Genomic DNA, 27,877 nt, shown 5'->3' on the forward strand with positions numbered 1-27,877 from the left:
GACATAAGGCGTGATTCGACCTGTTGCATCGACAAATAATAATGCCCCGATTTGGCCCGTACAAAAACCCGATGGATCATGGCGACTGACCATCAACTACGGAGAATGGAATAAAGTAACTCCCCTAGCAGCCCCCACCGTTGCCACAAGTCCCGGGACCATAGATTTAATAGACTTTACAGTGCAGAAGGAGGCCATTCGGCCCATCGAGTCTGCACCGGCTCTTTGAAAGAGCATACTACCCAAGCCCACATCTCCACCCCATCCCCATAACCCAGCAACCCCACCCAACACTAAGGGCAATTTTGGACACCAAGGGCAATTTAGCATGGCCAATCCACCTAACCTGCACATCTTTGGACTGTGGGAGGAAACCGGAGCACCCGGAGGAAACACACACACACACGGGGAGAACGTGCAGACTCCGCACAGACAGTGAACCAAGCCGGGAATCGAACCTGGGACCCTGGAGCTGTGAAGCAATTGTGCTAACCACCAAGCCACCGTGCTGCCCTTGTTGAGACCATGTTGTGACAGGGACTCCAGTCAAAATTTTTTCCGGTATTAGACATCAGTGACGCCTTTTGGTCCATACCACTGAACAAAGCATGTCAGTATAAATTTGCATTCACCTTCCAGGGACAGCAGTACACGTGGCTTCCACAACTCCTCCTCCATTTTCCACAGACAATTGGCAAACGGACTATCTAAATTTTCCCACCCTGAATACCTTGTTCAGTATGTGGACGACTTGCTCCTACAGACTGACACCAAGGAAGAGCACATCTCACTTCTTTCGGAATTCTTGGAACTCCTTACGATTGGATGCAAAATTAACCCCAAGAAAGCCCAAATTCTTCAGGAAAAGGTCACTTATTTAGGTACAGTCATCACGCATGGGAAGTGTGAAATAGAACTCAAACTGATTGATTCCATCGTAAATTTGCCCTTGCCTCAAAACATTACAGTCCTCCGGTCATTTTTAGGACTGGTTGGTTATTGTCGGAACCATATCGACGGATTCGCCACAAAGGCAGCCCCACTCCAATTTACTAAAGAAACAGGCCCCATGGAAATGATGTCCACAGCACACGGATGCCCTGGATGCATTGAAACGCGCCCTGAGCACAGCCCCCGCTTTGCAAGCCCCCGATCCCTATTCCCCGTACGCCATAGAGGTAGCGACCACAGATCGCACCCTTTCGGCCGTACTCCTGCAGAAAAGGCCCGATCGTCTAGAACCCGTGGCCTATGCTTCACGAGTCTTAGATCCGGTCGAACAAGGATTTTCAGCCTGCGAGAGGCACCTATTAGCAGTTTTCTGAGCGGTACAGTACTTCTCGTACATAACCGGACTCAACCCAGTAACCATTTTGACCAAGCACACCCCGACACAGCTTTTATTGGACGGCAGACTAAAAGACGGCACAGTAAGCCAAATTTGAGCAGCGCGATGGACCCTGCTCCTACAGGGATGCGACATCACGGTAAAATGGACCAAAACGCATACGTTTCTGGCCGATAACTTGCATTATTCAGGGACCCCATATAAGTGCGAGATCATAGCCCCAAAACACACCACAGGACCCTTTGTTCGAAAGTCGGTACCAGGAAAGACCAGTATCGGACCCCAGCTCACAGACAAAGCCCTGAGAATTTATGTAGACGGATCGTCCACAGTCCTTGAGGGAAAAGGGATAACAGGCTGTGGCATTTATGTAGAGGACGCGCAGGGATGAGCTTTAGAAGAGATTGCTTTGAAGTTGCCTAGACACTTAGGTTTGCAGGCAGCCGAGTTAGCGGCCATTGCTTACATTGTCCAGCACCCCGATTCATTCCTGACCCCTGCAGACATATATTCAGACAGTTTGTCCGTCTACAACAGCCTTACGGAATTCCTACCCCTGTGGAAATCGGGAGGATTTATTTCCGCGGAAGGAAAACCTCTACCCTCAGCCCCACTACTCAAACATATCCTTCAGACAGCAAAAGGCAGAGAATACGGCATCATCAAAGTAAGAAGTCACCATCGCTCCTTCCCACCCGGTAATGTGAAAGCTGACGCCCTAGCGAAGGCAGGCTCACCACATGGCCACTTTTGGCAACCCCCAGAGAGTGCCCCTGTACACGCAGTTCAGGTCTCACAGACCAACATCCAAGTTCTAGCCCAGGCACAAAAAGAAGACGCAGCATTAAAGGACATTAGAAAAGGAAACTTCCCAACCCCCTATGAAAAGTTTAGAAATTCTTTGACGGTCCATGAGGGCATCGGTTTAAAAGATGGAGTTTGTGTAGTTCCCACCCAGGACAGGAACAAGATAATTTGCAAGTTCCATGACGGTCATGGACACCAAGGGATTGAATCCACCCTTGCCCACCTCAGACCCCTCTGCTGGTGGCCCGAGTTGAAAACCGATGTGTCCCATTACGTCGAGAATTGTTTAAATTGTGCTCAAAACAACCCCGATAGGTATGCGAGAAAAGCCCAGCTCCGACACACCTGCCCTGTAAATGGCCCCTGGACAAACCTCCAATTAGATTATATTGGCCCCCTCCCCGCCCCCTGCAGAAATGGTTACAAGTATGTGTTAGTAGTGATAGACACATTTACAAAATGGGTCAAAGCGTTCCCATTGAGAACAAACACAACCAAGGCCACCGCAAAGGTCTTAACAGAACAGATTTTTACAAGATGGGGACGCCCCCGTAATATTGAGTCGGATCAAGGTTCCCACTTTACGGGAAGAGTCATGAAAAATGTTATGACAATATTTGGAATTAAACAAAAGTTCCACATTGCCTTATCACCCGCTGTCCAGCGGCATTGTAGAGCGCATGAATCGTACGCTAAAAACCACCCTTAGGAAAATGGTGCAGCAGCACAATACAACATGGTGCTCCCATTCGCACTGATATTTATTAGGAACACAGTGTCGAGCTCTACAGAACATACCCTCATGACCGGACGATCCATGAAGGGTACCGAATACTTATTCGGACTTGATTTGGCCAGCCCCGCAGTCACCGCCCTGACTCATGAGAAAGCAGTGCAGCACATAATATTAATATTATAATATTAAAGCAGCACAGCTCGCTGCAGCTGTTCGACTAGGCGCTAAACGAAAGCAGAGTAAGGCCTGCTTTAATACAACAGTACACCCAACAGAGTACACAGTCGGACAGCAAGTAATGATCACCTTGTAGAACCCTAGTTCGTTCCTCTCCCCTAAATTTGCAAGACCCTATTTAATTTCAGACAAGGCAAGCCCCTCGGTTTACATAATCACGTTGCCAAACGGAAAATCAGGATGGTTCCATGTAAATCAGCTTAAGGTTTATGGAACGCAGTGCAGCCACTCACACCATCCCTCATGGCGATGGCAGACAATGAGGACCCGCCCACTGACAACCCGAGTTCCCCCTCCCCCAGAAACAGCAGCACGTCCACAGACAAGATCTTGACCACATCCGCAGGATCAAATTTCACCCTGACGCTTGATTCGGTTGCTAGCGATAGCACTACCGAAGCCCCTGAGAGACCCGAACAAAGATCACTCGAACCAGGCCCCAATCACTACAGGCCCAAACACCCCGACGACGATACACTCAGCCCCTTTGAAACAATTTATCTGCCCACTCCGGAACCTGACCCACCAACCGAAGATAGCGACACCCCCCTGACAACCTCCCTATGGACCATGAAGCACTGGCACCGTGATAACTCCTGCCGCTTGACGAGAAATGACTAAATGGACCCCAAATCGGTACATGCCGCGTTAGCACGCAAACTCCATGAAAGAGCACCCGGGAGATGGTGACAGCTACGAGTCTGACTCCCACCATGGGTAACCCCTTTGCAAATCTTTTTGCAATGGAATCTTGAGGTGCCCAGATGATGAGAGTCAGGAACCGATGGAGATTTATGGTGTCTTGTACTCTGATGGAGCCTGCCCGTTTTTTTTTCTTTAATTTCTTATTTTTAAATGTTGAATGTTTGTTTATTTGTGCGACTACTCATGTCGATCTCACTGAATTTTTTGATACAGTTTCTTCTTTCGGTATCACACCAAAGTTCTTAATGCAGCCATAATTACTCGTCTGACGCCACATGGCAGTTAGTGAAACAAGTTTGCCGGCAATCCATATTGTTACACATTTGTTCCGCTCTTGAAAGGTCACTCAGGCAGTGGAGTAACAGCACTGATCCCCTCCCTGCCTGGGGACCCCCTATACATTTGGTCAGCCAAGCCTGGGTAGTGGAGCAGAGCAACGGCACTGATAACCGCCCTACCCGGGGAGCCCACACATTCTTGCCCTGCCGCAGATCATACGCACCAGCCCATTCGACTATTTGGTTTCGAAAATCTTTTTCTGTTTTTTTTCGAGTCCTGTGGTTTAAAGAATGCTCTTTGCCACTACTTTTGCCCTCCCGGCAACCGTTCGGTTGCTATTCCCCCACATACTATTTACATGTAAGAACACTTGGTTGGAAAATCAAGTTTGCAGAGGATGGAGAAATTGTCCGCCCACTGAGCTCATTGACCACAGGCTGCGAGAGTGATCGCGCTGTGACACAGAACTTTTTGGGATGTCTTGTCTCGCAAATGGTTGTTTAAAAAAAAAAAATGAGGGAGTCACATAGGGTGATGATTATAATGGGAGAATTGATGTTTAGGAGACACAGACGGAAATACGAGATGTTAAACAACACGATGATAACAGACACTATGCGTGTTCCCTTAGAGAGATAAGAAGACACTCGACGGTGAAGGAAACCAAAACAAGATGAAGACGACCCTGATGATCGGCATCATGATCGTCGCTGGAACAGTCCAGTTGTGCGCGTTGCCCACTTCTACCCCCCTCACCACACAGGCCTCGAACACGACCACCCAACACAACACCCCTAGCCTCCACTACACCACACACATACCCTGCCACCGATACCCCCACATGGTGTGAGAATCTCGTCAAGTGGCATTCACTGTCCTACACAGTGGAGGCCTTACTCGTAATAACCATATTGTACAGCGTCATTCAGATAATTAGATTGCGGAAATGGAGACGGAGAGCCTCCCGCCCCCAGTATACACATTCAGAACCCCATTCCTCGGACTCCAGCAAACCCTACACTCTTTCTGAACCTTTTCTTTAACAAATTCCGCGGTGGTTGTTGTTTTGTGAATAAAGTTTATTTTTCCGTGTATGTAAGTGTCCGTGATGGGAAGAAATGCAATGCTGCTATTGAATATTTTTTGTTTTGTAACATAAGGTTTTGGATTGTAAATAGCAGCATGAGTGTAGTCTAGTTAGAGGCAGTTAGAAGTTCCCCTTTTACTGAATGTTAAATGGCCCCCTGGGAATTCTTAGACATATGTTGTTTAGGGAAATTAGGTAAATATTTTTGAACCCATAGGACAGAGTAGAGTAGAATCTGTCCTTGGTTAAGGGTACCCGGCATCCCAAGAGAACAAAGAAGACCCAGTATTGTGATCCTTCACGCTTCGCGTTGTGGATCAAGAGGACGGAGTGTAGCCACCTGGGGTGGCCACTTACAACTAAGTACAGAGCAACTCGCAAAGACTGATGGGTAAAATGGACAAGCCAAGAGTCAGGCAGGCACAGAGCCTGAAATGCATATTCGTAAGCAAAGTCCAGACGGCATCGAAACTCCGTCCATTAGCATGTTAATCAGGCCGATAAGCTGGTGATGGCCCATCTCCCCAACACAAAGGACTGGTACTCCAGCAACTGGGACAGTCCCAGACATTTCGGCACCACTCCCTGTCCAAGGGAAACACAAACAACAGGGTTAATGACCGCTTGAGACACGTCCAGTCATCCAGATCCCCGCCCACTTATTGGTTAAGGAATCGAACGGAGTGATCAGGGATCACCCAATTAGTAAGGCCCAAATCGAAGGACCGCCCAAAAGAGCGCGAAACCCCCCCCACCGAGTATAAAGGAAGAGTTCGCCATATGCTCGCCTTGGTACCCAGGTTACGGCCATTGCCAACTGCAGCAACACCAGAAGCAAGTTTGAGTTCAACGCCCGCTACCAGACGAGTGAGCCTAGCTGAGCAGCAGTTATTTCTCCAGACTCGATAGATCCAGAATCGAACAACGGCCACTGTTCCTCTGACCTAAGCCAGGTGCCTGAAGTTAAGTACAGGTTGTCTTAGTTGATAGGTGTAGTTAACTCATGTATGTTGCATGACTAATTGTGTGTGTAAATAAAGTACCCTTGACCTTGAACTAACTAACTGGTGTTTGGCTCTTTATTGGTAGCCGGTTGAACCTTGTGGCGGTATCATTTGATACCTGGCGACTCTAAGCATTCGGACATAGACAATATAGAAAGAAGGCAAACCCATTGTTTGCCATAATTGGAACAGAGCCACAGAAAGGACCAAGTAGTAGAGATAAATCGACAACAAGTCGAGATAGAGTCAGGTAATACTGAAGTGGAAATGCATTTTTAGTGATGGCATGGATATGTGTTTTGAAACTTAGCTCAGCCGGGTTGCCAGGGAGAAGATGGAGTCAGTAGCTCGAGTTTGTGGTGGTGACTGAAGACTGTTTTGGTCTTCCCAGTGCTTAGTTCAAGGAAGTAACTAACTGCTCGTCAAGTAATAAGTATCAAACAGTCTGATGATTTAGCAACAGGGCAAGAGTCAAATGTGGTGGTGGTGAGGGAGAGCGGAGATAAAGCAAGACAGGAGGAAAAGAATTGTACTCCTTTTCTGATTGTTTTTTTAATATTCTCAGCTTACTGGATAAAGCTCCAGATGGACCGATTTATATCTCTTTGTGCTTCATCGTAAGATCAATGGATGGAATAGGCTTTTCTGGGGGCATGACTGCCACGTTTTCAATCCTTGCAGCAACATTTCCAAACAATGTTGCCACAATAATGGTAGTAGCAAATTGAAGTCTTTCACTAATGTATAACTTGTACTCTACTGATAGCATTCAACTTTTATAATGACATTTATATCTATAGGAATGAGTATATCTGGATACCAATTTGTTCTTATGGGCGGCATGGTAGCACAGTGGTTAGCACAGTTGCTTCACAGCTCCAAGGTCCCAGGTTTCATTCCCGGCTTGGGTCACTGTCTGTGCGGAGTCTGCATGTTCTCCCCGTGTCTGTGTGGGTTTCCTCCGGGTGCCCCAGGTTCTTCCCACAGTCCAAAGATGTGCAGGTTAGGTGGATTGGCCATGCTAAATTGCCCTTAGTGTCCAAAATGGTTAGGTGGGGTAACTGGGTTACACGGGATAGGGTGGAGGTGTGGGCTTGGGTGGAGTGGGATACCCTTTCCAAGGGCCGGTGCAGACTCGATGGGCCAAAGGGCATCCTGCTGCACTGTAGATTCTATTCTATAATTCTTCAAATTCCATTTGCTTTCTCCAACCTTCCTGCAACTGTCACCTAAATCCCCCCCACCCCACGCATAGCTACAAAAGTCTCACCATGTGAAGCTGAGTAGCCACAATATTGTATTAAGATAAAACAACCAAAATAAATTACAAAATTTGAACGTGTCCCTTCTGGACTTCATGAATCTCTCAAACCTCTGCTTTTTGACTGTTAGTTACATGTTTATCCAGCCTTGGTTCAACTCCTTGTCCTGTGTCACCTCGCTATATTATTCCCCATTCAGTAGTGAATCAAATTTTCTGTAATTCAGGTTTAACAGATTTGAATTTAATGAGGGGGTGATGGTGTATTTGTATTGTCGGGACTAGTAATCAGGAGACCCAGGGCAATGCTCTGAGGACCCAAGTTCGAATCCCACCACAGCAGGTGGTGAAATTTCAATTCCATAAAAATCTGGAATCAAAAGCCTAATAATGACCATGAAACCATTGCCTTGTCGTAAAAACCTATATGGTTCACAAATGACCAAAGGGAAGTTAATCTGCAATCCTTACCTGGTCTGGCCTCTATGCGACTCCAGATCCAAAGCAATGTGCATGACACTTAAGTGCCCGGTGAAATGGTGCCATTGAAGGTCAGTAGAAGGGCAATTAGGGATTGGCAATAAATGTTGCCAAGCCAGTGACACCCACATCCCATAAATGAATTTTTAAAAAACCAAACTGTTGCATAACAAAATTCTAGCTATGCTGAGAACTAATGATTCACAATGCCACATGGTTCTTTCTACCGACACTCATATTTTTCACTTAAAAAGCATAGTTTTATTGACTTTTGGGGACTCAAATGATTAATATATACGAAAGCAACATAATACTAGGTTTAGAATGACCTGCCCAACGCATTTTCTTAGATCTGCAGCGCCTCAAAGTTTGGCACCCCTGATGGCGATGAAATAGACGAAAAATGGCTTCCCAATGTCGATGAACCTCGGTTTGTGCTCCTTAGCTAATCTCAGCAAAGGCATCAATAGGACAAATGGTTACAAGGCTATAGTTTAGAAAAGGGAGAATTAAACCGTTCCGATACCTGATTTTTATCCAGCAATTTCGCCACCCTGTAGTAGAAATGAGGAACGTCAGAGGACAGGATTTGGCTTCATTGGAATAATCCTGTGAGCAACTAGTTTGTCAATGCTTAGTTAGTGAATAATGCCCATTTGTGTTCCATATTAACGGTCAGTGTAACACTACCTTGCCATTTGGGAGGGGAGGGGAGAGGAGAAACTTAGAAGGGAAAAACTTGCTTAAGCTGACTACACTTTGTAATAAAATAGTAAATGTAACTTTTTATGATTTTATATTTCTAGCAAACAAAGTCACTGTAACACAAACTGCAAATGTTTCTCTTTTAGGGACTTCTGGAAATATTCAGTGGGCTTGGCCTAATATTGGGTCCGCCTATTGGAGGCTTTTTGTACCAGTCTTTTGGATATGAAGTTCCTTTTTTTATACTAGGATCTATCGTTCTTCTAATGGTACCTTTGAACATGTGCATTTTACAAAATTATGGTAAGGCTCTGCATTTTAAGTATACTGTAGAAATATAATTAACTTCTATTGAGATGGTTCCCATAGGCAAATATTTTAATATATTTTTAAACAATTGTGTCATTTAGAAATTTCTAAGACTGTGAGTGGGATTCTCCGTCGCGCGGGAGCCGCTCAGAATGCGTTCCCCAATGGGATGGAGAATCAAGTGTTGGGGGAAAATCGAAAACGGCGTCCAACGTGATGCTGTGACCTCCCGCTGGCAGTGTGAACGAGGTCCATGATGCGTGGGGGTTTGTAAATAAATGCAAATCAACCTTAATGACCTATTTGCATCTCTTTAGCAGGCCCGGCGCCCTATGGTCCGGCCTCCCGTGATTCACTGGCCCCGCGGCCAGGAGTCATGTGGGTGCGGATCACTTGTGATCTCTACCTGCATAGCCCTGGCATGGTAGACCTCGGGTTCAAATCCCGCCCTGGCAGTTGGTGAAATTTGAATTGACTAAAAATCTGGAATTAAAAGTCTAATGGTGACCATGAAACTATTGTTGATTTTTGTAAAAACCCAGCTGGTTCACTAATGTCCTTTAGGGAAAGACATCTGTCATCCTTACCTGGTCTGGCCTACATGTGACTCCAGATCCACGGCAATGTGGCTGACCCTTAACTGCCGTCTCAAGTGCAATTAGGGATGGGCAATATGCAGGTCCAGCCAGTTACGCCCATGTCACATGAACAATTTTTTTAAATCACCAAGACCATAACATTTATACAATTGTGGGTGCTATAACTAAAATACAGTGGAAGATATTTTAATCTTTGTTGCTGAAAAGGGCATTTTTTGTCGAAGCTTTCCATCTTGCACTCATTAGGACAATTCACAAGAATAGCAATGTGAGGAAAACAACAAATTTGTGAGTGCTGATAGATTAGCAAGTGGATTCTGATTGGTAGAGGAGTTGCCATGGAGAATACACCAGTTGATGGTAACTGACAGTGCTGACTACCAGGCTTTTTTTGAAATTTAAATCCGACAGTTTGACTCTTGAATAGTCAAACCATTGCCCTGAAGAATGAACCAGCAAGTGGCTGTGTCTTATTTTGTTCAGCTGCAATACTAGCAGTGTGTGTACATGTCCTTTCTCTGCAATGAACAGGGCCCTGTGTATTAATATATGTGGTTCAAGTACACACAAATGCATCATACAGCAAGCCTGACCAGCAATCTTAACTTGGTTGTCAGCATAATCTTAGCACGCAGAGGATTATTTAGCAAATGTTGTCTAATTGCAGAATCGCATTTAATGTTGGATACTGTGTTTTGAGTTTTGCAAGCACGGGCTGGGTGGTAACAGTCTGTATCTTATCAGTTATGAACAGCTGAACGGGCAGGCTGTTTGATACGATCCACCAGCCATTGGGACATGCGGCCTACATAACTAGCCTCACACTGGCAATAAAATTCATATACTGCTTTTCAAGAAGCAGTCAGATATACTATTTGGGGCAAAGGGGATCAAAGGATATGGAGGGAAAGCGGGATGAGGCTATTGAGTTCAATGATCAGCCATGGTCATAATGAATTATGGAGCATGCTCGAAGGACCGATGGCCTCCCCCTGCTCCTATTTTGTATGATTCTGTGTTTCTATGCCACATTACTCATTTGTGTAATAGGCAGAACATCATTTTGGCTTGACAACAGCATCCTGTTAGTGGCGAATCCCACTCATGTTGCTACTGCATAGTAGCTGCTTGAAACAGCTAGCTTCACCTGTTGCTCAAATATTTTAGTTACCTTTCCCACCCAGAAGAATCCGAGATAGACTGGGCACCTTTTGGTTCATGAGTTTGCGCGATATACACTGCAAAACGAGCTGATCAGGGTAGCCAGAGGATGCCTTTAATACACTCTATTTCAGCATCAACCTTTCATAGTGAGCAAGTGGCTCAGATCCTATTTAAGTTGTTGCTGACGAGGCCAATGTTAACAAAGAACATTACAGTGTTTATACTGCAAGAGCTGTAAGAATCCCAACTCGTATATTGACCAGTGAAGGTAGGGTTACAATAGACCGTGGTAGAGAATCCCTGGCAGATTTCTCAACTAGTACATCAAGGAAAGGGAGCTCATTTGATTGTTCCATTTCAAATGTAAATTTGAATGCGGGATGAAGCCTAATAAGACATGTAGGGAAATTATGATAGGCAGCTGCAGATTTAGATATAACAAACATATCATCTACATAGCTGAAATATGTAAGGGGTAGGAGATGAGGTATCATTCCATCAAAGGCTCATTTCTCATGGAAGCCAACAAATGTTTGTGAGAGGGGATTCCATGGCAACACCATCTATTTGGGCATAAACTGTCTTATTAAAACTGAACTCAACTGCACACATTTCTGAGTTCATAAGTTCAATGAATACTGATTCACCCAATGGTGGAGGGTCAACATTACCATTTTATGGTGCTGCAGCATATATATCCATGGCTTCTTTAAGTGGAGCATTGGTGAACAGGCCAGCAATGTCAATTGAGCATATAGACACAGCACTGCTATTGATATGCAAGTCCTGCAAATGTGAAGGAATCCTTCAGTGTGTATCTGGCAAACCTGCTCAAAACTGGTTGTAACAAGTCTCCCAACCATTTGGGCAGTTCGTGTTGTGCAGAACCAGTCATGGATAAGATTGGGCCCTGTAAAGGACAGGGACATCAAAAAAAGTCTTCTTTTTCAGTAATGCTCAAGGTTTGTACTAACTATGTGATCAATGTTTTGGATTTTCAGATGGAATTGCCAGCAAAGAGTCGTTCTGGAATTTAATTGCAATTCCAAAAATAGCTTTAGTGTGCCTACTTCTATGTTCTATAAGTTCTTGCATTGGCTTTCTGGATCCGACCGTGTCACTGTTTGTGACTGAGAAGGTAAGAATTCCTTCCTTTGAATTTCTTTGTGTTGTATTTTTTGTGTTTCCTTAAGTTCAGGAAGTCTCATTGGTGATCTAATCCTTTCCTAATAACACAGGAAACTTCAGCAGTTGAAGAAGGTGGCTCACCACCACTTTCTCCAGGACAATTCGAGATTGGCAACAAATGCTGGCCTAGCCAACAATGCCCACCTCCCATAAAATAAATTAAAAAATAACAAGGGTTGGGTTCTCCATTTCAGAGACTAAATCAGTGGATTTCTATGACAACAAAATTGGGGCTGCTCCCAGAGCAATTAATCAACTGATAATGGGATAGCACCGGCGTCACATGAGAACCTGCATCGGATATCCTCCTTCTGCACTGTAAATTGTATGTATGTAATTACACCGGAGTTGGGATTGACACTTGAGAGGCAGTCGCATATTAGCAGTCCACTCCCCACACACTCATCCCAGCCAACAAGATGGCAGCATGGAGAGCGATATGCCAGTTTACAGATGCTGAGCTGGAGACCATATTGGACGCCTGGTTGGTGGGCCCGGAGAGAGGGCAGTCGGCGAGGCAGAGGTCGGCATTGGGCAAGCAGACGAGACCCCACTGAGTTGCGGTTCTCCAAGGCATGTGTGTCACCACTCCAACCCGCAATCCAATCATGCCTTGTGTCTTGCAGGTTCGCCTGGCAATGACGTGGGCCATTCTGGTGTCCCCCTACCCCGACACCAAGCGGATAACAGCGAGGAAGTGAACATGGACAGCGATGGGAGCCTTCAAGCAGCAGCCTGAGACACCCCGGAGCACCAGTCCAGAAATAACACTGACTTCCCAACACCGCTGTCTCCAACATCCTCCACCATCCCAGAGACACTCACCTCAGTTGGGCATGTTGGTGAAGAGGTTCCTGGGGCGCTATCTGGTACACACCACACACGTGCTGCGGTACTTCAGCTGGAGGTAGGAACCCCCGAGAAGTGGACAGTCGGAGTAGGATCTAGCTGCCGTCCGTACGGGTTTCGGCTTCTGGAAAAGAAGGACCATCGATAGTGGAGATGCAGTCACAGAGCCAGGGGCTGCATGAGGGGGTGTCAGCAACCATCTAGCGCCTACTATGCAGTTGGAGGAGTGCAACTACCTGCAGAGGCAGAAGGTGGAGACAACCATGTGTGCTAACACTGCACAGTGGTGTCTGTGGTGGAGGCCTTGGGGGCAAAGGTATCGGCCATGGGTCAAGATTCCTGAGGTCTGGGCACTCTGCGTGGGTGGTGGCGGACGCCCAGGACAGGGCTGCCCTGTCAGAGGCAGCCAAGAACCAGGGCCACCTGAATATTGCAGCAGCGCTCCAGAGCGTGGATCATGGCTGAGGGCATCGGCGGCATTGCCTTGGCGCTGGCTGACCTGAGGCAGGCACACAGGGAGGTGGCGCAGCCACTGGCTGATGTGGCACAGTCCCAGAAGGAGGCGGTCCACTCCCTGTGCTCCATGGCTGCAAGCATTAAGATCTTGAGACCCTACTTGAGACGGGAGCGGGCCTCCAGCACTAGCAGTGCTAGGTGGCGGCGGAGCCTCAGCGGTTAGTTCCGCTCGCAACCCCATCCCAAGGAGCAGCCTGAGGGGCCATCAGGCACTCTGAGGGAGGAGGAGGTGATGGGGCCCATGCCGGTGACTCCCGCAGGGGTGGTGCAGCACCGCGCCAGCTGGGACACTCGGCAGCAGCCGGGCCCATCCAGGCCCAGTCACCCCAGAAATGGCCACCGAAGGGGACCCAAGTCACAGGGCAGAAATCGCAGCAGGTGGCCTCCACTTCTGATGTCCCACCTAGAGATCCACCGAGACATAGCATTAGGGCCCCTAAGGGCAGAAAGGGGGGTGGAAGATGAGCGGGTGGTGGGAGTGGGCTTGGGTCAGGCACCCAGTTCAGCCAGTGCTCACTACTCCATGCCTCACCCCCATCCCTCTCCATCCCATTCCCCTCTGTCACCCCAAGGGTTCGGTGGGACCATTAGATGGTCGCATGCAGGGATCATCCAGGTGGATGGTGGAAAGTGCTACCGTGGGCAGGAGTCAGACAGTTTGGAGCCCCAGAGCTCATCTCGGAGAGGGTCGTCATCATCCTGCATCCCAACGCCCAGACTCTGTGTTACTGCCAACCCAGGCCCACACCCGGTGGTGAGGCAGGTAGGAATCACGGTGGGGTTTACAAGGGGGAGAGGGGGCAGCAAAAGGAGGGTGTTCATGGGAGGGAGTGGTCGGCTGGGGAGAGGGTTTGAGTCGGTGAACCTGGAAACTATTAGAGCATCTCATGCGTGTCGGTCCTGGCGCACATGTTGTGCGGCATCCTGTGCCTGCCCGGGCCTACTGTCATGCCCATCCTTGCACGCCTCCGCTTCCTCCTTGTTGGGTGAAGCTGGACATTCATCCTCCTCTTCCACGTTGCCAGTCTGCTGTGTGATATTATGGAGGACGCAGCAGGCAGCCACGATGGGAGAAACTCTCCTAGCGTTATACTGGAGGGTCCATCCAGAGTGGTCCAGGCACCTGAACTGCATTTTCAGGATGCCGAAGCACCGCTTGATTACGCCCCTGGTCACGGCATGGGCGTTGTTGCAGCACATCTCTGCATTAGGCTATGGCCTCAGGATGGGCATCGTCTACCACGATCGCAGTGGATATCCCTGGTTGCAAAGAGCCAACCCCTCAGCAGAGGGTGTACCTCAAAGAGGTCAGGAGCTGTCGTGTGTGCCAGGATAAAAGCATCGTGCAAGCTGCCCATGTTACGGGCGCAGACGTGCATGATGTGCAGTTCATGGTCACACACCAGCTGCACGTCCATCGACTGGAACCCCTTTCGATTTGTGAAGACTGGCCCGTCATGGGCCCATGCTCTGTCCACATTGAATTTGAACCATTAAGGCGACCAGGCATATGGGCGGCACACGGTAGGACAGTGGTTAGCACTGTTGCTTCATAGCGCCAGGGTCCCAGGTTCGATTCCTGGCTTGGGTCACTGTCCGTGCAGAGTCTGCACGTTTTCCCCGTTTCCTCTGGGTGCTCTGGTTTCCTCCCACAAATCCCGAAAGACGTGCTGCTAGGTAATTTGGACATTCTGAATTCGACGTTCTGAATTCTCCCTCCGTGTACCCGAACAGGCACCGAAATGTGGCGACTAGGAGCTTTTCACAGGAAGTGCTAATGTAAGCCTACTTGTGACGATAAAAGATTATTATTATTATATGCGCCTCCATGACGGCGTAGATGCACCCATGCACTGAGGTCCATGAGATTCCGGAGAGGTCAGCAATCGGCGCCTGGAAGGACCGCCAGGAGTAGACATTCAGGATGACCACCATCTTGACGTCCACTGGTAGCGGGTGTCCTCCCCCATATCCCTGCGGTGCCAGGTGCGCCATATGCTGGCAGATATGCCGCACTGTCCTCCCTGCTCAGCCGGAGTCTTCGACGGCATGCCCGGGCCGGCAGGTCCTCCAAAAACAGGTGCTGTCGGTACACACGAGCCCTGTCCAGCGCTACTGTGAGTGTCGCCCTTGGGTGGGCCATGTGCTGGCGGGTGGTAGTTGGTTGGGGGGGGATGGGGGAGAGTTGGTGGGGGCTGGGGTGTGGGGATGGTTGGGTGGGGGCTGGGGTGTGGGGATGGTTGGGTGGGGGCTGGGATGAGGGTATGGTTGGGTGGGGGCTGGGGTGAGGAGATGGTTGGGTGGGGGCTGGGGTGTGGTGATGGTTGGGTGGGGGCTGGGGTGTGGGGATGGTTGGGTGGGGGCTGGTGTGGGGATGGTTGGGCGGGGGCTGGGGTGTGGGGATGGTTGGGTGGGGGCTGGGGTGTGGGGATGGTTGGGTGGGGGCTCGGGTTTGGGGATGGTTGGGTGGGGGCTGGGGTGTGGGGATGGTTGGGTGGGGGCTGGGGTGAGGAGATGGTTGGGTGGGGGCTGGGGTGTGGGGATGGTTGGGTGGGGGCTGGGGTGAGGAGATGGTTGGGTGGGGGCTGGGGTGTGGGGATGGTTGGGTGGGGGCTGGGGTGTGGGGATGGTTGGGTGGGGGCTGGGTTGTGGGGATGGTTGGGTGGGGGCTGGGGTGTGGGGATGGTTGAGTGGGGGCTGTGATGCGGGAATGGTTGGGTGGGGGCTGTGATGCGGGAATGGTTGGGTGGGAGTTACGGTGCAGAGTTAGTAGGGCGAAGGCTGGGGTGCAGGGTTAATGCGGTGGGGGATGGGTTGGGGGCTGGGGTGCCATGTGGTGGAGTGAGGGGTGTGGGCTGGGGGGGGCGGAAGGTGCGGGTTGATGGAGTGGAGGGTGGTGGCTGGAGTGCGGGGTTGGTGGGGTGGTGGTTGGGGTGCCGTTTGGTGGGGTGAAGGGTATGGGCTGAGGTGCAGGGTTGGTGGGGTGGAGGGTGGTGGCTGGGGTGCATTGTTGGTGGGGTGCTGTATTGGTGGGGTAGAGGGAACGGGGTTGATGGAGTGGAGGGTGGTTATCATAGAATTTTTACAGTGCAGAAGGAGGCCATTCGGCCCGTCAAGTCTGCACCACATCTTGGAAAGAGCACCCTACCCAAGGTCAACACTTCCGCCCTATCCCCATAACCCAGTAACCCCACCCAACACTAAGGGCAATTTTTCACACTAAGGGCAATTTATCATGGCCAATCCACCTAACCTGCACATCTTTGGACTGTGGGAGGAAACCGGAGCACTCGGAGGAAACCCACGCACACACGGGGAGGATGTGCAGACTCCGCACAGACAGTGACCCAAGCTGGAATCGAACCTGGGACCCTGGAGCTGTGAAGCAATTGTGCTATCCACAATGCTACCGTGAATAACGGCGTAGGTAAGTTGGGGGCTGAGGTGCTTGCACACATACAGCCAGTGTCACTCTGCACAACCATGGACCATGGAGGCCGGACAGTGGGGTGCGTAGCAAGATGGCTGCCTTGCAGGCCGCGGCATTGGCAGCCATGCCTGGACACCCTGGTCCCATGAGGAAACCTGAGCCATAGACCATAACCTAGTCACCCATGCTGCCCTCCCCCAGGCCTGGCAGAGTCCCCTCACCGCCAGCCAGCCCTGCCAGTGGCAGGACCGGCAGCCCGTGGTCATGCCTCTGCATGTCCTACCTCCTCTCATTCTCGCACCCTCCCTCCCTCATTGGCCACGGCGTCTGTCTCCAGATTTTGAACCCACTATTCGGTAATTCCTCCCAGAATACCAGGTCGGGCCCACTAATGATGTGCGGACAACGTTTACTGTATATGCGGAGTAGAATGCAGGGTTGATGGGGTGTGTTGAGGCACTGGAGCATGGCATTCTGGCGGGTGCCCAGCGCCGGCCATGATTTTGGCCTGAGGACAGATTCTCAGTCTATCGCCTTTCCCAATTTTGGCGTTGGCCAACGGAGAATCATGCTTCAATGGTTTAATTGACAGCAGGATTTGATGAAATAGATGCTTATAAACAATGTCTAATGGTGAGGGAATCCCTAACAAGAGGTAAACAAATCTTCAAATGAGCCAAAGAGCTTCTACAAATTCATAAATGATAAAAGAGTAACTAGGGAGCGATTAGGGCCTCTTCAGGATCTGCAAAGTCATCTACGTGCGGATCCACAAGAGATGGGTGAGATCCCACAGGAATATTTCTCATCAGTACTTACTGTTAAGAAAGGCATGGATTTTAGGGAACTTGGGAAAATAAATCGTGATGTCTTGAGCATGGTAGCACAGTGGTTAGCTTCTCCAGAACCGGCATACGCGACGGGGTCGGCGCCCACAAGTCCGACACCGCCATTGCTTATTATCCATCTGTTCTGGAGAAGGCTCCCTTCGGAGAGGAATGTCCGGTGGCCACTGGCGTCGATCCGGACACCGCCCCGCCCAAGGTACAAATTGTTCAATATTTTGATTGTTGAATTATATCCAAGTGAAGGTTACTTCGGTTAAAATTTGTTGAATATATAATCTTTTTTGCTTATTCTTCAGTTCGACTTACAACCTGGATATGTAGGATTAGTATTCTTGGGATTCGCTCTGTCATATGCTCTATCCTCCCCATTACTTGGATATTTAAGTGACAGGACACCAGTAAGTACGCAGTCTAGCTTGGATGTCTTTTGTGTTGTTAAACCTCGCTTTCCTAAATTCAGATTCTTTATCATTATGATAAACTTCCTCATCAGTTCTATTCATTTTTGTTAGTCAACGTTTAAATAAATTTGATTTAAAAATTTTGCTTTCAAAACTACTGTAAATCAAATCTTAATTTCAATGTATGAATGTAAATAAATGGTCCCAACAATTGGAGTCTTATTTCAAAAGCTATTTATAATATTTCTTTTTTTAAATGTATTTTATTCCAAACTTGTGTAAGAGGTTACAAAAACATAAACAATTCGGGGAGCAAAGCTCCCCAACACACAACTATACAGTTTGTACAAATTGTTCCCTTTTTCGCCACCTCGCGACAAAGAGCTCCTCAAATACGGTCACAAACATTCCCTACCATGCCTTGAAGCCCTCCGCTGAACCCCTTAATTCGTACTTAATCTTTTCCAACCAAATTCATATACATCCCCCAGTCAGGGCGCTATCCCCGGTGGCGTTGCTGACTACCAATAACATTAGTCACCAGGCAATCGGAGAGGCAAAGCCCACAACAATGGCCTTCCTCCCCATCATCAGCTTCGGCCTCTCCAATATCCCAGATATCACCACCAAAGGGTTCGGCTCAACCCCCCCCCCCCCCCCCCCCCCCCCCCCCTATTCTTATTAGGGCCACGAACACTCCCGGCCTGAATCTCTCCAACTTTTCACAGCCCCAGGACATATGTGCGTGAGTCGCTGGTCCCCGCCCGCACTTTTCACACTCGTCTGCCATTCCCTGGAAGAACGCACTCATTCTTCCCCAAGTCATATGCAACCTGTGTACCACCTTGAACTGTATCAGTCTCATCCTTGCAGACGAAGAGGTCATTTTCCCTTCGTAGTGCCTCACTCCATACTCCTTCACCACCTGCTCACATCTACACTCTCCCAGCCACCCATAGATGTCTCCGATCCTGCCCTCTCCTTCCACATCCGGAAGCAGCGGTAGCTCCAACAGGGTGTACCTCAGTGTGGTGAATGTATTCACCTAATGCATGTATGATACTGTAACCTATGACCTGGAAGTGGTGATACGAGCTGCTTCCAGGTACTGTAGTGTAACCCCGGTGGGCTCCGGGGTTGTCCCTCACGGGCAATATATAGACCGGCCACCTGTGGGCGGCATTCATCTGTTCAACCGACGCTGGCTTGGCAAGTTCATGATTAATAAAGCCTAATGTTCACGCGCTCTCTCTGCCTCTCGTGAATTGAAGGTATATCAATTTATTAATCAGCACTATGGAAGCCGCTCTAAAGCCAGACAGGTTTCGAACTCGATGCCCACACGTCCGAAGCCAAGGAGATATTCGAACATTGGCTTCGATGCTTCGACAACGCTTCCCACAGAGACCCTCAAGCTGCGACTCCTCCACGCTTGGGTGAGCCATCGAATCTCAGTAATGATCGAGAAAGCGGCCACGTACGAGGCGGCGGTCACAACCCTCAAGGCACACTTCGTGAAGCCCGTAAATGAGGTGTTCGCCAGACACCTGACTACTCGCCGTCAACGTGCCGGAGAATAGCTGGACGAGTATCTGGAAACCCTGACTCTACTCGCGAGGAACTGCAGCTATCGAGATGTGACGGCGGAAGAACACATGAACTCACAGATCCGGGGCACCTACGTGGCGGGGGTCCGCTCGAACTACATCAGGTAGCGCCTGCTGGAAAACGGGACCTCCGACCTGCGGGACACGATAAAGTTAGCTACCTTGCTAGAGGTGGCCAACCAGAACCTCAGTGCGTTCCCCGCGGGCCTGACGAACCCCTCGTGGACACCCACGTCGCGAGCCCCCGTCGGACCCGACTACGTCGCAAGCCTACGCCTCGCGTGTGCCAGCCCAGCCCAGCACAGCCCAGCCCAGGGAACGGCAATGCTACTCCCGACCCGCACAGCGATGTGCAGCGACTGGGGAAAAAGGGGCACTTCGCTAGAGTCTGACTGGGCCGACCTAAGGCTCAGAAATCGAAAACGCACCAGGCCTGACCCATGGACTCGCAGCCCCACAGACCCCGCAATGTGGCTGCGTGCCTGCCCGGAACGCCCGAATCAGATGCGTCATCAGCATTGTGTGACTCGTGGGGGCCGCCATCTTGGTCGCCGGCCCGAACACCGACCAACACGTGCGACTCATGGGGGCCGCCATCTTGGCCGCCGGCTCCGGCACCGAGCAACACGTGCGACCGATGCAGGCGGTCATCTTGGTTGCTATCTTCGCCCCAGCTCGACACGTGCGACTCATGGGGGCCGCCATCTTGTAATTCCACCGACCACACAGGCTACCCGCAGCTGGGCGCAGTCACCCTCGACCAGTCGCAGCCGAAACAGCTGAAGAACTCCATGATGGTCGTCCGGGTCAACGGGCACGAGACCCCCTGTCTTTTCGACTCTGAGAGCATGGAGAGCTTTGTCCACCCCGACACGGTAAGGCGCTGCTCCCTCCACACCTACCCAGCCTCCCAAACAATCTCCCTTGCTTCCGGGTCCCATTCAGTTCAGATCCTGGGGTACTGTATCACCAATCTCGCGATGCAGGGCGCAGAGTATGCTCGTTTTAAACTCTACGTCCTCCCCCACCTCTGCACCCCCCTACTGCTCGGATTGGACTTTCAATGTAATCACCGAAGCCTGACCTTACAGTTCGGCGGACCCTTGCCACCCCCCTCACTGTGTGCAGCCTCGCGACCCTCAAGGTCTCTCCCCCCCCCCCCCCCTTCACTCGTTGCGAACCTCACTCCTGACTGTAAGCCCATCGGTACAGTTCGCTAGACATGATGTTTATCAAGTCGGAGGTCCAGCGACTGTTGAGTGAAGGGATCATTGAGGCCAGCAACAGCCCCTGGAGAGTGCAAGTGGTGGTCGTCCAGACCGGGGAAAAGAATCGGATGGTTGTGGACTACAGCCAGACAATTAACCGGTTCACGCAACTGGATGCGTACCCCTCCCCCGCATAGCAGAGATGGTCGACCAGATCGCGCAGTACAGTGTGTTCCCAACGGTCGATCTGAAGTCGGCCTACCACCAGCTCCCAATCCGCCCGGAAGAGCCCTACTAAACTGCCTTTGAAGCAGCCGGCCGACTCTTCCACTTCCTCAGAGTCTCCTTCGGCGTCACTAACGGGGTCTCGGTCAATCAGAGAACGATGAACCAAATGGTGGACCAGTACGGTTTGCGGGCTACATACCCGTACTTGGACAGTGTGACCATCTGCGGCCATGATCAGCAGGACTGTGACGCCAACCTTCAGAGGTTCCTCCAGACCGCCCAATCCCTCAATCTCTCATACACCAAAGAAAAGTGCGTCTTCTGTACTATATGACTAGCCATCCTCGGCTATGTCGTGGAGAACGGAGTCCTAGGGCCCGACCCTGACCGTATGCGCCCCCTCCTCACAGCCTCAAGGACCTAAAACGATGCCTGCGGCTGTTCTCATACTACGCCCATTGGGTCCCCAACTATACGGCGCCAGTAGGAGGTTCACCCTCGTCACCTACCAGCGGTCGGTTGCCTTCATGTTTGACAACGCACAACAGGGCAAAATTTAAAAATGACAAAATCTTGAGGTGGAGGATCGAACTCTCCACCTACAGTTACGATACCAAGTATCGTCCTGGGAAGCTCAACGAGCCCCCAGCTGCCCTGTCCCGCGGCACATGTGCCTGGGCGCAAGGTGACCGACTTCGGGCTATCCACAATGTCCTCTGCCATCCGGGGGTCACCCGACTTACCCACTTCATTAAGGCCCGCAATCTGCCCTACTCCACCAAGGAGGTCAAGGCAATGACCAGGGATTGCATTTCTACCCGCCAGACAAGAACCGAATGGTAAAGGCCTCCCGGCCCTTTGAGCGCCGAAGCATTGACTTCAAAGGGCCCCTCCCCTCCACCAACCGTAATATATACTTCCTCACCATCATCGATGAGTACTCCCGCTTCCCCTTCGCTGTCCCCTGCCCCAATATGACCTCGGCCACTGTAATAAAGGCACTGCACAGCATCTTCACACTGTTCGGTTTCCCTGCCTACGTCCAAAGCGACAGGGGCACATCGTTCATGAGCAATGAGCTACGTTAGTAGCAAAAGCATCGCCTCGAGCAGGGCTACGAGCTATAACCCGCAGGGAAACGGGCAGATGGAGAGGGAGAACGCGACGGTATGGAAGGCCGTTCTTCTGGCCCTCGGGTCTAGAAGTCTCCAGATCCCCCGTTGGCAGGAGGTCCTCCCCGACGCCCTCCTCTGCACTGCCACAACCGAGACCACTCACGATCGTTTGTTTAGCTTCCCCAGGACGTCCATCTCCGGGATCTCGCTTCCATCTTGGCTGACAACTCCGGGACCAGTCCTTCTCCGGAGGCACATGAGAAGCCATAAGACCGACCCCCTGGTCGAGAGGGTCCAGCTGCTCCACGTCAACCCCCAGTATGCCTACATCGCGCACCAGGACGGACGGCAAGATACGGTCTCCATACGGGATCTGGCGACAGCTGGTTCCCATGCCAACTCGCCCCGCTGCCCGCCGCCACCACCAGCGCCCCGTTCGCTCCCCTGGGTCTTCTGTATTGTCCCGTGCTGACACTGCCGTCACCCATCACCCCCTGCTTACTCCCACACCCCAACCGTCTCCGACCTGCCGGATTGAGGCTCAAGCTCCAGGCACAACACCCCTGGAATCACCACCTGCAACAACCGTGCCCACCGCACCGCCAGAGCTGAGGAGGTCGAAGAGAACAATCCGGCCTCCAGATAGACTGAATATGTAATGACCCCACGTCACCCCCGCTGGACTTGATTTTTTTTAACAGGGGGTGAATGTGGTGAATGTATTCACCTAATGCATGTATGATACTATAACCTATGACTTATGACCTGGAAGTGATGATATAAGCTGCTTCCAGGTACTGTACTGTAAACCCAGTGGGCTCCGCCTCTGGCTCCGCCCTCACCAGGGCCATATATAGATTGGCCGTCTGTGGGCGGCATTCATCTGTACAATCGACTCTGGCTGGGCAAGTTCATGATTAATAAAGCCTAATGTTCACTCGCTCTCTCTGCCTCTCGGTGAATTGAAGGTACATCACTCAGCAAACTGGGAAACCCTTTCCAAACCTTCCGTGTGGAGTCCCTTACCTGCAGGTACCTAAACCCACTTCCTCTCGGGAGCCCTATCCTCTCCTTCAGTTCCTCTATACTGGCAAACCCTTCTTCCAGATACAGATCCCTCACCTTAACCAACCCCATTTCTCTCCACTTCCTGTACATACCTTTGACAATGAACCACATGGTAGGTTGTTGCATAAGGTTAAATAATAATAATAATCTTTTATTGTCACAAGTATGAAGTTACTGTGAAAAGTCCCTGGTCGCCACATTCCGGTGCCTGTTCGGGTAAGCTGGTACGGGAATTGAACCTGCGCTGCTCGCCTTGTTCTGCATCACAAACCAGCTGTCTAGCCGAGTGAACTAAACCAGCGCTATCTCACGGGATCCAGGGTGAGGTAGCCAATTGGATACAGAATTGGTTTGACAACACAAGAGGTGGTTGTGGAGGGTTGTTTTTCAAACTGGAAGCCTGTGACCAGCAGTGTGCTTCAGGGATCAGTGCTGGGTCCACTGGTATTTGTTATTTATATTAATGATTTGGATGAGAATTTAGGAGGCCAGGTTAGTAAGTTTGCAAATGACACCAAAATTGGTGGCATAGTGGACAGTGAAGAAAAAAGTAGAGGGCATAGGTTTAAGGTATGAGGGGAGAGATGCAAAAGTGTCCAGAGGGGCAGTGTTTTCACACAGAGGGTGGTGAGCATCTGGAATGATCTGCCAGAGGCAGTAGTAGAGGCTTTTGTCTTTTAAAAAGCACTTAGACAGTTATGTGCGAAAGCTGGGTATAGAGGGTTATGGGCCAAATGCGGGCAATTGGGACTAGCTTAGTGGTAAAGACTGGGTGGCATGGACAAGTTGGGCCGAACACCTGTTTTCATGCTGTAAACCTCTATACCATCTATCTGTTCCCCCCCTGGGCTCAAAACCATGGTTTTGCGCAGCAGCGCCAGCACCGACATCTCTTTTATCCTGAAATGTCTCCTCAGCTGGTTCCACACCTTTGCTGTGGACTGCACCACGGGGCTCTCCGTGTACTTCCTTGGCGCCATTGGCAATGCCATCGTCACCATAGCTCTCAAGCTGGATCCCCGATAGGATTCTTCCTCCATCCTAATCCATTCTGCCCTCTCTCCTTCCCACCACCATCTCACCTTCTCCACATTCGCTCCCTAGTAATAATGTAGCAGATTCGACAACGCCAACCTTCCCTTCTACCTCTGTCTCTTAACCGTTGGCACTTTCCCTGCCCATACAAAGTCGGAGATAATCATATCCAGTTTTCAAAAGAAGGCCTTCGGTACAAAGATCGGAAGTGTCTGGAATATAAACTGGAACCTCGGCAGAATGGTCATCTTCACCACTTGGATCTTCCCTGCCAGAGTCAAGTGCAGCATGTCCCACCTCTGCAGATCCTCCTCCGCCAGCTTTGCTATATTCCATTTATGTAGCATCGCCCAGTCCCTCGCTACCCGAGTCCCCAGGTATTTAAACTGTCTCTGGCCACCTTGAATGGCAACCCCCCTAGTTTGGCCCGCCGACCCATCTTGTTCACCAGGAACACTTCACTTTTCCCTACATTTAGCTTATATCCCGAGAACGCCCCAAATTTCCCCAACAGCCCATAATACTCTCCATACTCCCCAGCGGGTCCGAAACATTCAATAGTAGATCGTCCGCGTGTAGTGACACCTGATACTACGTTCGCCCTCTTGTAATCCCTCGCCACTCTGTCGACCCGCTAAGAGCCATTGCCAGAGGCTCTATTGCTAGCACAAACAACAGCGGTGACAGCGGGAACCCCTGCGTTGTTCCCCTGTGCAGTTCAAAATTTCAGGAGCCCATGTCGTTGGTCCACACACTTGCCATTGGTGCCACGTATAACAGGCGCACCCATGCCACAAACCTTGGCCCGAACCTTCCCGGAACCTCAAACAGGCACTACCACTCCACCCGGTCAAATACCTTCATGGACACCACGACGTCTGGTACCTGGGCTCTCGATGGGGGTCAAGATCACGTTCCAACTGGTCTTTTCCCTTCTTTGATATCAGTGTCATAGTTGCCTGTGTCATCGTCTCTGGCAGCTCCCCCTTCTCCAAAGCCTCCTGAAACGCCCCCAAGAGATGAGGTGCAAGGTCCATCATGAACTCCTTACAGAATTCTGCTGGGTAACCATCAGGCCCCGGGGTCATCCCAGATTTCATACCCCTTATATGGTCCAATACCTCCCTCAGCCCCAAGGGCTCCTCTAGCGCCTGCCTCTTCTCTTCCTCCAACTGCGGAAACTCCAGTTCGTCTAAAAACCATCCCATGTCCCCTCTTCATCCCAGGCCCGCCCTGTACAGCTCCTTATAATAATCCCTAAATGCTTTGTTTATCTTCAATATTTCCCTGGATATAATATTATTTCTGTACATCAAATAAATGAATAGCTCTGGATAGATGTCAACGATGGCTCATATGATAGCACTGGTTGCACCGAGCCTAAAGGATCGGGAGTTCAAATTCCACTCCAGAATTTGAGTACAAAAATCAAGATTGGAATTCCCATGCAGCACTGGGGGATTACTGTACGATCAGAGGTGCTGTCTTGCAGATGAGATGTTAAACTCTTTGGGGATAGCATAGTGGTATTGTCACTGCTAATGCTTGGTAATAAATCTAGTAATCCTTAGACCTAGGATAATGCTCCAGTGCCCTGGGTTGAAATCTCACCACTGACAGATGGTGAAATTTGAATTCACTGATAACCTGGCGTCTGTGAAATCATTGTTGATTGTCGTAAAAATCCATCTGGTTCACTAATGCCCTTTAGGGAAAGAAATCTGCCACCCTTACATATGGACCTGGCTTATATGTGACTCCAGACCACCGCAATGTTATCGGTTTAAAGTAAGGGGCAGGGGATCAGAGGATGGTAAGAGTCTGGGCTCATTGCCTGAAAGGGTGGTGGAGGCGGGAACCCTTGTAACAATTAAGATGAGCACTTGAAACACCATAACATACAAGTTTACGGGGCAGCACGGTGGCACAGTGGTTAGCACTGCTACCTCACGGCGCCAAGGACTCTGGTTCGGTCCCAGCCCCGGGTCACTGTCCGTGTGGAGTTTGCACGTTCTCCCTGTGTCTGCATGGGTCTCATCCCCCTCAAAAAGATGTGCCGGGTAGGTGGATTGCCCACGCTAATATGTGCCTTAATTGAAAAAAAAAAGAATTGGGTACTCTAAATTTATAAGAAAAAGAAACATACAAGGCTACAGATCGAGCGCTGAAAAATGGGATGAGAATAGGCAGGTGCTTGATGGCCTGCACAGTTACGATGGGCTGAATGGCTCTTGAATAAGAGCACGGGAATTATGCTCACTGTCCTGATCAATATTTATCCCTCAACCAACATCACAAAGAAACAGATTTCTAACCATTATCACATTAGGGTTTATGGAAGCTTGCTGTGTGCAAATTGGCTACCCTGTTTCCTATATCATGATAGTGATTGTTACGTTCTAGTGCGTTTCAATGATTGAGTCAGTGTACCAAATAATGCCTAGTTTGTGACTAGTTAAGATTTATTAAATTACAATAATCTGGGTAGAAAACAATACTAATAATACTAACTAACTGTAAACTATTAACAAGTAGAATACGAGAGCTAATACAGAACACGACTATCCACGACGATTCCTCAAGACTCCATCCAGACTCCCCAAGGTTGCAGTATCACATGCTGTAGTCTACTGCCACCTGCTGATTGGAGGTCTAACATATTAATATACAGAATTGCTTATTGGATGGATTTGTTTATTGTCACGTGTACCGAGGTACAGTGAAAAGTATTTTTCTGCGAGCAGCTCAACAGATCATTAAGTACATGAGAAGAAAAGGGAATAAAAGAAAATACATATAGGGCAACACAACATATGCAATGTAACTACATAAGCACTGGCATCGGATGAAGCATACAGGGTGTAGTGTTAATGAGGTCAGTCCATCAGAGGGTCATTTAGGAGTCTGGTGGCAGTGGGGAAGAAGCTGTTTTTGAGTCTGTTCGTGCGTGTTCTCAGACTTCTGTATTTCCTGCCCGATGGAAGAAGTTGGAAGAGTGGTAAGCCGGATGGGAGGGATCTTTGATTATGCTGCTCGCTTTCCCCGGGCAGCGGGAGGTGTAGATGGAGTCAATGGATGGGAGGCAGGTTCGTGTGATGGACTGGGTGGTGTTCACGACTCTCTGAAGTTTCTTGCGGTCCTGGGCCGAGCAGTTGCCATACCAGGCTGTGATGCAGCCCAATAGGATGCTTTCTATGGTGCTTCTGTAAAAGTTGGTAAGGGTTAATGTGGACATGCCGAATTTCCTTAGTTTCCTGAGGAAGTATAGGCGTTGTTGTGCTTTCTTGGTGGTAGCGTCGACGTGGGTGGACCAGGACAGATTTTTGGAGATGTGCACCCCTCGGAATTTGAAACTGCTAACCATCTCCACCTCGGCCCCGTTGATGCTGACAGGGGTGTGTACAGTACTTTGCTTCCTGAAGTCAATTACCAGCTCTTTAGTTTTGCTGGCATTGAGGGGGAGATTGTTGTCACTGCACCACTCCTGTATTTGCACTCGTCGTTATTCGAGATCCGGCCCACTATGATCGTATCGTCAGCAAACTTGTAGATGGAGTTGGAACCAAGTTTTGCCACACAGTCGTGTGTGTACAGGGAGTAGAGTAGGAGGCTAAGTACACAGCCTTGCGGGACGCCGGTGTTGAGGACTATTGTGGAGGAGGT

The 27,877-nt window shown here is 49.9% G+C and overlaps 1 protein-coding gene across 3 annotated transcripts in view; it reads left to right on the plus strand.

The window, feature by feature from the left end:
- Window positions 1–27,877, plus strand: part of slc18b1 (solute carrier family 18 member B1) — a 141,641-nt gene that overhangs the window by 68,330 nt on the left and 45,434 nt on the right. For 2 of the 3 annotated variants that reach the window (XM_072499757.1, XM_072499756.1), the window contains exons 5-8: window positions 6,769–6,916; window positions 8,796–8,952; window positions 11,723–11,859; window positions 17,849–17,950. In XM_072499757.1, the coding sequence (XP_072355858.1) occupies window positions 6,769–6,916; window positions 8,796–8,952; window positions 11,723–11,859; window positions 17,849–17,950 (544 nt within the window). The remainder of the gene's footprint in view (window positions 1–6,768; window positions 6,917–8,795; window positions 8,953–11,722; window positions 11,860–17,848; window positions 17,951–27,877) is intronic. The other variant, XM_072499758.1, reaches the window with a different exon arrangement.

The sequence above is a fragment of the Scyliorhinus torazame genome, chromosome 4 (genome assembly GCF_047496885.1).
Source record: "Scyliorhinus torazame isolate Kashiwa2021f chromosome 4, sScyTor2.1, whole genome shotgun sequence".
NCBI lineage: Eukaryota > Metazoa > Chordata > Chondrichthyes > Carcharhiniformes > Scyliorhinidae > Scyliorhinus > Scyliorhinus torazame.